The 10,399-nt window shown below is 43.2% G+C and overlaps 1 protein-coding gene across 1 annotated transcript; it reads left to right on the forward strand.

Moving 5' to 3' along the window:
- The first annotated feature begins 268 nt into the window (after window positions 1-268).
- On the forward strand, window positions 269-9,889 carry lypla2 (lysophospholipase 2). Its single transcript, XM_053863792.1, has 10 exons — window positions 269-440; window positions 4,048-4,140; window positions 4,873-4,904; window positions 6,080-6,145; window positions 6,236-6,283; window positions 6,362-6,432; window positions 6,521-6,594; window positions 6,662-6,763; window positions 6,993-7,163; window positions 8,283-9,889. The coding sequence occupies exons 2-10, from the start codon at window positions 4,063-4,065 to the stop codon at window positions 8,331-8,333; spliced, it is 693 nt and encodes a 230-aa protein (XP_053719767.1). The 5' UTR covers window positions 269-440; window positions 4,048-4,062; the 3' UTR covers window positions 8,334-9,889.
- Window positions 9,890-10,399: the final 510 nt, after the last annotated feature.

Here is a 10,399-nt window from a genome sequence, read left to right on the forward strand (position 1 = left end):
GTGCAGTTCGGAATTCTCTACTGAAGAGAATGAAAGTTGCAATATGTCTTTCCTACCACCAGGGGGAGCTGATTGATTTCTGGTGAGGGATCAAAGTGGGACATTCACCCCAACATTTCCCCAGTGTAGCCATAATAACAGTGAAAATGACTTGACTCAAAATTATCAAAACGGTTTCCGCTGCACAAGACGAGGCCCATCTGAGCGGGGAGGGGCTTGGCGATGACGTCACGTCGCCATGCCCCGCCCGTCGCATCTGCGGGGACAGTACCGGAAGTTCCGCTCCGTGCTGGACTGAGACTGCTGCAGGCTCTGTGTTATTTACGTTCCGTTGTAATGTCCATCTGGAGCGCCTGCTGATAGCAGAGCAGGGTTCGACCGGTGAATTGGATCCGGGGTTCCGAGCTGACCAAAGTGGACGCCGGTGCAGGAGAACACTGGTAATCTGTCGCTGTTGTGTTACTACGCCTGGCCATTGTGTGAATGTGTGTGTGTGTGTGTGGAGATGATGCGGGATTAACTATGATTGTCTGCTGAGGGATTGAACGCTCCACAGACGGGTGGTAATCTTTATTTATAGCCGACATCACCCCGCTTATCCTGTAGACTCGCGAGCATAAACGCCACCCTTATGGTGGTCAACTGATGTAGCTGGCGCGTGGATGTGAGGAGGAGGATGAAGAGGCGGGGATGGGGTCACTCAGTGCCGCATATTATCCTTTTTTGCCGCCCTCGGTAGACATCGATCCAAAGTGTTTGTATCGCGCATGCGCGCACATTGTTGTTGCTACTTGTAAAGAGGAACTGTCATACTCTTTCAATTGGCTTTAGTCTCAGATTTCTGAACCACTTTGTACTGACTTTACTAACCTGACTTGTTAGACAAAACCAAGGGAAATGCTCCTGGTATAAATGAGGATCAGCTCCACAGTTTTGTGGTTTATTTACCCTAATATTGGAGCACAGGATTTCGTATGAATGCAAGAGGCTGTTGTACGTTTCTACCAGCCTATTACGGCTCATATTTTATGTTTTTTTATAATTGAAATTGGAGCTGTAACTAGGAAGGGCAAGTGGACAAAGAAGCCATACAACCAGGACACATGTACTCACACATGATGCACAGCTTTATTTGTCATACACTGTAGACCCATTCATTGTAAACAGTGAGGACAAATAAATGGGTGTGCGCCCATTTGGCAACGGAAGTATAGCGGAGTACCAATGTTTGTCAAGTCAGGCGAGAAGGCTACCTGAAAAGGTTGCAAACTTCTTCTGCAAAAACTTACAATAGTGAAAGAAAACATGATCCCAGCATACTGAAAAGTTAAGAATACTGTTTATGACAACTGAAATGCAAAAACACCCATGTTTAAGCGCTGAAATCCCTGAAGGATGTAGCCGTGAGCCACTTCCGTTGCCAATATTCATATTCATATTTTTACTGACGTCAACAGTTAATGTGTCTGAAGCGCCCACATCCAAGCAAAGACAAGTTTAAGAGAGTCCTTCATGTATGATTCATTTTTCTTGAGGATATTCTGAGTAGGTTAGTCATTTGCCACAAACATGGAATAGAGCTGCCAGTCATCTGAATAAAACCGATTCTATTGAATCATTTCTGAGTAAAGGCCTGCGACTTGTAAAAAATTCCAGTGAGTTAAAATGGCTTCCTGTGAAGATAAGTTAGCTTCCTGTATGTCAAGTGACTCACGTGACGAAGAGCGTCTGTCAGCAATAACTCATTTCTGATGGCATTTGAGTTGTACAGCAACTTGGTCTTCTACAGTCACACTGTAGGTAGCTGGAATGTTGAAACAGTGAGGAAAGCTATCTGAACATCAGGGATTGATGCATTGCTCATGAGCTTGGAAACAGTTTCTCAGTAATGTTCTTTTTTAGCAATGAGCCCAGGGTGTTTTTGTACTCGGTTACTTAAGCCGCCCATCCCTATCTTGTTTGCTTCTTTTGAATCACCTTGTTTGGTGCAAAAATTTGACCTTTTTGCAACGTGGACCAATGTGTTACTAGTAAACACCGAGTCGGGACAGAGTACTATAACGGCGCTGGAATGTTAACACCCTGCAAGTTTACACATTAACTGCTGCATCATCTTGTCTGCTCATAGTCTATTAACCAATCATCTCACAGGCCTGCTGCTCCCACATCAGCAGGGCACCACAGCTTTTACTGCCTTACTTTGCTCTAAAATCAGAGACTGATCTCATCCTGTTGTCATGGCTGAGTCACTGCAGCAGGGTGGATGTTAGCTGCCAAAACCCTGTCAGGTCTGGTAGGCGCTTGTTTCATTAGATAAATGACTGGCCGTACTGAACGTACCCATGAGAGGTTCCTGTCGTACAGGAAGTCACCTTTAGAGATGATCAGACTCTGGAGTACAAAAGTCAGAACTGGTGCTCCAAATGAGCGGTGACATGTCTGCGTACTGAAGCCACCGGTGCAGAAACTCACTGTGTGGTTCTTCTTTCTCCATGGTGACGGGATAGCTCGACTCACCGACCCGGTTGTTCTCCTTTTTGGTATCAGTCCGTTCTGCTCAGTCCAAGAACATGCAGCCAGTGAATCGACAAAACGGTTTCAGTCATGCACAGGTACATCCTTGTTGACCAGGGTTTCCTTAGTCAAGGTGGTGACCGTCCAGGTCGCGATAGGGACTAAGGAGAAGTTGAAATGATGTTGTACACATGTCAGTCCTGTAAGTGGGGCTGGAACTGTGTCACAAACAACACAGACTGATTGCCAAGCTTGCGCTCTGCAGAACATAATTGTTTTGCAAAAAGTATAGACCGTGTTCTGTGAGTATTATTTTGGGATCAAAATGTGGGTGTATGAGGCAGTGAGTTCCAGAGTGCTCCAAGGTGTTTGCAGCTTTGTCTTCATTAGCAGGAAGTGCGCAAAGCTACAAGGCGGAATCAAGATGCCTGAAGCTATTGGTATGCTATCCAGTTAAAGTTTTGCCTTTGGGGGAGGGTGGGTGTTACGTAGTCAAGACCTGGAGCAGTTGTTTTCAAGGTGGGTGCTTAAACTATAAAGTGCTCCGGGAAACCCTGTTGGCTACACTGAGCTATGCACAGCGGATATAGTGGATATAGATGTTTCGCATCTCAGTTTAAGTTTAAACTGTCATCATTTTTGTCAAAAATATCTATCTATCTGTCTCTCTCTCTCTCTCTCTCTCTCTCTCTCTCTCTTTCTCTTTCTCTCTCTCTCTCTCTCTCTCTCTCTCTATATATATATATATATATATATATATATATATATATATATATACAGTGGTACCTCGGTTCTTGATCGCAATCCGTTCCAAACGGTCCAGTGCGGAGACAGGAAAGGTTTTACACCTCAATATGAAGAAAAACCAGTCAGTAAATGGAGCTAACGGGACACGTCTGCATACAGAGGCTGCGTTATACACAATAACAAAGCGTGGCGTGGGTCAGCTGATCGGTCCGCGCACGTTTTTCTGTCTTTTTTTGGGGGCGTTCCAGTTCTGGATTTTCGTTCGAAATCAGAAGCCAAAAAATCTCAAAATATCTAATTAATTAGAGAATTTGGTATATTAGTGAAACTAATGATGGACCCATACATACATTTAAACAACAAAATATTGTTCATTTTGCATCGTTTTGGCAGAATAGCAGAATAAATCACGATGGTGGCTGTATTCAAGTTTTTATATCACCTTATTGAAACTAAAGCTCTTTTAATGTCTTGAAAATATTTGTATAAGAATTCAGTCAGTCATAAATTGTCCATCCAACAAACCTGACGTTTCTCTGGAAGCGATTGCTTATACACATTAGGCGTGTACTGCATGTTGAAGGTTCTGAAACTGTCTTTGTGAGTAGTGATGCAGGAATGAAAAACATGCAAGTCACATGCTGCCACTTTGAGCCAATTTGCCAAATTTTCCGTAATGTGTCAGTGGAATAAAAGCTCTTTGTTCAGCTTCACATACTCAATGTTGGTCTGGGACTCAAGTCAGCTGACCTTGGTTCTTCGCTCCCTTCTTCTCTCTGACTTCAGAACCTCCAACGTTGTATGTGTGGCAACAACATGTCTGTCCCACTGCTCGCCGAGGCTGTGACGGTGTCCGCGGTGGAGAAGGAGACTGCGGCGGTGAGTTTTGTGATCCGTGTTTGTGTTGAATTCCTGGTGTGAATAGGGCAGACAGTGAAACATATCTGTCAATCAATAGGAATGTTCGCAACGTGGTGTAGCTGGGAACATGCTCACTGACAAAATTGTTTGTAAATGTCGTCAGCTAATATTTCATGTGGTTGCAATTGAACCCTCTGTTCATCTGTTGCTGGTTGATAGCATTCCAGTCGTAGATTTCCAGTCACATAAGACACTTCACATGTGACCGGGTCCTGTGCAACACATTCCTCTCAGCTTTTGAAGAAACTGCCTGAGAGGAAACAGCCACAGAACATCCTTATAACCACACACCCATATCACTCTCTCCAGTCTTAGATGATGGCGGTCACTTCACCGAAGATGTAGAGAAAGTGATGAATCTGCACCACTTCAAGCACAGATGGTTGTTGCCAGACACCGAGGCTCTGATTCTCATGACAGCTTGATCAAACTTGAACGCAGACCAACTTGGTGGTTTCTGTTGGTCATTCCAAAAACCACCAAGTTAGCTGGAACAGACTTTCATGTTGTGATTTGATCTGACCAGAATTAGAGCAAAGCATTTGATCCCCAATTCTCGTTTCATTTTCCCGTCATTAATTGTTGTAGGATGGATAGCTTCATTGTCGGGACATCTAAATTGTCATCTTCTTAAAATACTCCATGGAACGTGTTTGGGATGAGGCTTTTTAATTGAGTATTCTTTTGCAGGTGATTTTCCTTCACGGTTTGGGAGACACAGGGTGAGTCATCCTTTGCTTTTCAGTCCATTAAAACTGACACAAAATCTGAAGCTTTCCTCTGAAAGATGCGGCGCTCCAGTGACTAGATTTGTTTACACCACCGTGTTGGCAGGAAAAGCCAGTTAAAATGAGTGGCATCAGCCACAAGCCCTCAGAGTTTGATATTCAGATTTTGACATTCTAAGTCATTGATATTGAACGATGTAACACAATACTTCGTAGGTTAAGCATGAGTGACCTGTATAATGCGCACTGTTTACATCTATTGACTTAGTCACAGCTGACTTTCCAGATCTCGACAGGCTCGACAACATGCTAAAAGCAGGACATTCTAATGTTATTAGTGTTGATAACGTCTTCCTTTAGGTTACATTTAGAACAGATACAAAATGTGTGATCAATTATCCATTAGTCGTAAGTTAACTCAGCTTCAGTGTGATTAATTGAGATTAAATAGTCGATTGACAGCCCTAATACCGACATTTTTAAAGGCCTATAAAAGCTGCGACTAAAACTAGAAAACATATGCTGGTTTGACTCGCCTTACACAAACATAACAAAACCATTAGGGCAGCAGGGTTCCTGCTACATATAAACCCGCATGGTGCAGAGCCACAGCTAAAATGAGAGCCGCCACACCATCAGAAAAATGATCCCTTTTTAAAGATGAACTCTCACGTGATCAAACGTATTGAAACAAAGTGGAAACAAACAGATAACACATCATGGAGGTGGACAAGAGCATGACGGTTTTTGGTGTGTTATTCATGGCCCAAGATAATTATCATATGGAAATGACTATAGAAAAAGTTTCAGAAGACGTATTACCGTCAAAACTGTTACTCTCCGCCAGAGTTAGACTCTGAGAAAGCCCCTTTTCCTGCCAGTGTGGTGTTGTTTTGATTTCCTGGGAATGACAACATGTCCAAGAACTTTACATAAAGAATTAACAACGTAATTAATCATCACCTCTATGACCATGGTTCTCTGATGGAATCGCAGTGCTCTGCTTCATGGGTGATGCTCTGATGCTGTTCTGCTGTTGTATGTATTTTTGCGGCGCTGAACTGTGGTGTACTGTGGCCGTTCAGGCGTACCGTATCTCAGATTTCATCTCTTGCCCTCCCCAAATCAGATTATAGACAAAGACTGTCTTTCTTTCTGTGGTCCATCAGGCACGGGTGGGCGGACACCATGACGTCAATCCAGCTTCCGTACATCAAGTACATTTGTCCCCACGCGTACGTCAACTCCTTCCTCTTTTTAACGTGGAAAACCACTGGCTTATTGAATTATCCCTTTATTTCTGTCACGTTTTTGTTCCCACTCAGGCCTCACATCCCCGTCACTCTCAACATGAAGGCCTCGATGCCAGCGTGGTGAGCACCGGCGATGATCGGCTCAGATAAGATCACCTATGTGCGCCCTCTAAAACGTTTCCCTCTGCTTGGCTGCAGGTTTGACCTCAGGGGTCTGAGCCCAGATGTTCCAGAGGACGAGGCTGGAATCAAGAGGGCAGCTGAAGACAGTGAGTGGAGATTTGATGCTGAACTCATGATTTAGAGGCTGTAGAAATAAATGTTGACTCATTGATCTGTCGAAATGTTTTGCCGCAGTCAAGGCCATAATAGAACATGAGATTAGGAACGGGATTCCTCCTCACCGCATTATTCTGGGAGGCTTCTCACAGGTATGACTGCAACTGAATGTTAAAACGTTTTGAACTGCACAAACCTCTCATGTCCTTTGTGCTTCAGGGCGGGGCTTTGTCCTTGTATACGGCCTTGACCTGCAAACATCAGCTGGCTGGTGTTGTGGCTTTGAGCTGCTGGTTACCTCTTCACAGGAGTTTCCCGTCGGTACTGATGCAGTTTTCATCTGTCTTCAATTAGAACTTATCGAATGCCGCTGATTTACACAGAAATAAACAAACATTTACATCATCCGATCCAGAGCAACAGTACAGACATGCATCATACTGCTCATTTCAGTTCATAAATTGTAAAATTACTTAGTCAGAGGGAGAAACTTCATCATAAATAACAATTCAAGAATCCTCCCTTTGGTCTCCTGCCTTCTTCATTTTAGGCATCCAGCGGGCACAAGAACATTCCCATCCTGCAGTGCCACGGAGAGATGGACAACCGGATCCCCGTGCCGTTCGGTGCCATGACGGCAGAGAAGCTGAAAACAGTGATCAACCCTCAAATGATCAGCTTTAAAACCTTCCCAGGGCTCTCCCACTCATCCTCTCCTGAGGTGAGAGTTATCTCACATTTGTCTGTTGGTGACAGTCAGTTCATGAGTAAGCACATACATCAGTACTGGTGTGGTTTATTTGTTGGATTGCACAGTGCATGCATATGTGTGTACGTTTGATCAGCCAAGCCAGCGAGACTATTCAGTACTCACTCTGGCAGCTAGGGGCGCTATGCACAGAACTGCTGTTGGAAAGCTACTATTTTACACCAAAGAAACATGCCGTCTTCGTCTCTGATGCCCAAAGTTGTTAGATGAAAACGCGTCAAAAACCGATGAGGTCTAGACTTCTGTGTTATGTTGTGTTGTCCAGTTGTTTTTTGTTTTTTTTTCATATTTGAATGAGGCAACTTAACTTCCTGCGTATTGTTTCAGTCTGCTACGTCATTTCCTGCATATTGAGCCACGTTTCCTCCCCATAGTGACGCTGTGTGAGTGTGTCTGGTAGTTTCATACTGATTTACCGAGGCTCTTTTCAACAGCTAATTTGGTGTTCGTGACATCTGCTGGCCATTTGACGTTTAGCGGTCCCTCTGCCGAATGATCGTACTTTTTAATTTTTGCACAAAACACATCAACATATCTGTGTTGTTTGTTAGGAGCCAGAAGTTCACCATCTATGACTATATCTACTAAAATTAACTCTCTGGAATGGACCATTCACATTTTAATATTAGTTAGTAGACACTGTCTGAATCAAGGGGAAGTTATTTTATGAGCTTTACTGACAATAATAAATAAACATTCGTGAATAAAACAATGAACACAAGTACGTAGCAGCGCTGCACACAAGGAACCACCCACGGACTAGATCTGAAAACTAGTAAGCCAGGACTAAATAGTCATGGTAACAAATGTGCTGTTTGAGCACATGGAATGCAATGATTGAAATCATTTTGAATGATGCTCTCTCTGAAAGATTTGACCGCAGAACACAAGCAAAGATTCATTTGAATCCATTTTTCTTGACGCTTCAATATCTACCTCACCTGGCAGACTCAATTCTGGGACCAGTGACTGCTTACCTTGTGCGACACTCTTTTTACATCTGAAATAGTCCTGGAGTTTGCTGCTGTCCTGATGAAGTCTCTCACTCCTTGTCTTGTTTGTGTCCTACAGGAGATGGCGACTGTAAGGGAATTTATTGAGAGGTATCTGCCTCGGATCTGACCTCACTCCAAACTGTGATGATACCACCTCGCCCTTGGCCCCCATTCCTCACCCAGCACACCTGATTTGAATTTCTCCCACAGGAAAGAGCCATGAGCACCAACTCAGTCACACATCAGCTTGACAATAAAAAGAAACCCATATATGCCGCACACATCTCCACCACTAATGACAGACACTGACGCTGTCATGATGGAAATGTTGGGGGGGGCTTTTATTCTTTAGATTGCGAGGGACATGGAGAACCTTCCTGTAAAATCGTCTCTCATTTGACTCCATTTTACCTCATTTTGCGTCATCACTGCTCTGCCACTGGCTTCACTTGCACTGATTTTAACTTCAGGACTTTCAACCACTCTCCACTTAAAAATCAAGAAGCCTGTCACATGATCTGTTACAGAGTTCAACTTTCTCAATGATGTCTTAGATGAGTTCCACCAGAATCTTCCCGCACATTGGGAAACAATTGGCGTCAGTGTTAAAATACCTGCCTTTTCTGAAGCGAGTGAAGGAACTACCGGCTTTGATTTCCACCCATAGCAATCTGATTTGAGCGTGGCTTAATTAGTTCATCATGCAAAATATTTGAAACATGATTTTCCTCAAATGAAATGGACATATCTGAAATGAACTGTGATCATTAACTTGCTCATCAAGTTATTTATCTATTGTCCAATAGGTGGCAGTACAATATCTCTACTTTTTGACGCCAAACGCTGGAGGTTGAAGCCTCACTGTGATTTTCTCTCTGTGGAGCTGTAGCTGCTCACACTGGCATGGTACCGGACAATTGCTCACAGTTGCTCCAACCCTCCATGGAGACAGACCACGCCAACTCAGTGTCAATATTTCAAAGGGTTGGACTGAATCATGTTCAACATCTTGTGTTCAAACATCACAGGCCCTGATTCTTAAGCTGGTATGTCGAATAGATGAATGATTTTTGTCCCACTTTATGCCACAATAGACGTCATGCTTTAAATGGTTATCACACTTCTCGTCCATGCACCGTTTAATCCAAATCCCAGTCGGATAGAAACTCGATGCAACTGAGCCCTGAGAAGTAACTGTTTCCCCATGATTGATGGGACTGTATTCCATTGTGTTTAGCCTGGCTGTTCTTAAGATGGCGGGTGATCCATTTCTTCTGTGACAACTATCCAGTGTCCTGCTGTTCTCTTAGTTTTGGTTTTGCCCTGTTGAAACTGGAAGGAAGGATATTTGATTGTCGTTTAATGAATGTCTTCTATCTTGTTTGAATCTCTGATGTTTCCACGTGTTGCTCCATTTCCACTTTCTTTGGCTTGTTTTAACTTCATTTGAAATGATCAGTCTTGCAAATGCGTGACTTTGTGAAGTTTCTAAGTTATGATGTCGCTGAACTTTTGAACCATGTCTTTCTTTCAATGAATTTTGAAATTCTGTTTTGTTTTTGTCGTCGTCATCTCACCTTTTGTGTGTTTTAATGATGTGCATCAAGAAAACTGGTCAAAAAAGCCACTTACTTTGCTTTCAAAAATACCTGGATACAGATTAAAAAACTGGGTCAAAAGTGATGGCTAGTGTTTTTTTTTCTTTATTGCAATTAATGCTTTAATTTGTGTTGCTGTCCACTGTTCAGCACTAGGGTGTGTGTGTGTGCACTTGTTAAGCCTGCCTTTTGAGGCCATAATGCATCCGTGGTTAAGCCTGAATTTGAGGATGAAGTCACAGTAACTCGGTAATTATAGCTGGGTTTATGTTTGGCTAAGAGTCCTGGTTAATGTTATCCATTTGTTTTGGAAGATTAGGTTTAGTGCGCTACGTGAAGCATAGCAATGAGAAACCTCACTATGTCCTCACAAGGATAGCATTATAAACATGTGTGACAGTGCGGCAGTTGTGGAAAAACGTCTGGACTGAAGCCAAGAATACAAGGTTTCATAGTAAGTAACCTTCAGTTGGTGGTTACTCTCCTCTTCAGATGTAGGTGGACGAAGTGCAGCCCTCACAAAGCCAGAGCAAAGGTACAGTTACAGTCTGAATCTCAAATATAACTTGCTAATTTTCTTTTTCTTTTTCCTTCT

The sequence above is a fragment of the Synchiropus splendidus genome, chromosome 4, assembly GCF_027744825.2.
Source record: "Synchiropus splendidus isolate RoL2022-P1 chromosome 4, RoL_Sspl_1.0, whole genome shotgun sequence".
Taxonomy (NCBI): domain Eukaryota; kingdom Metazoa; phylum Chordata; class Actinopteri; order Syngnathiformes; family Callionymidae; genus Synchiropus; species Synchiropus splendidus.

Coding starts and splice junctions, on each gene's coding strand:
- lypla2 (XM_053863792.1), top strand. CDS start 4,063: ATGTGTGGCAACAACATGTCTGTCCCACTGCTCGCCGAGGCTGTGACG. Junction 4,905..6,079: donor CACGGTTTGGGAGACACAGG/GTGAGTCATCCT, acceptor GTGGTCCATCAG/GCACGGGTGGGCGGACACCA. Junction 6,595..6,661: donor TTCTGGGAGGCTTCTCACAG/GTATGACTGCAA, acceptor TTTGTGCTTCAG/GGCGGGGCTTTGTCCTTGTA.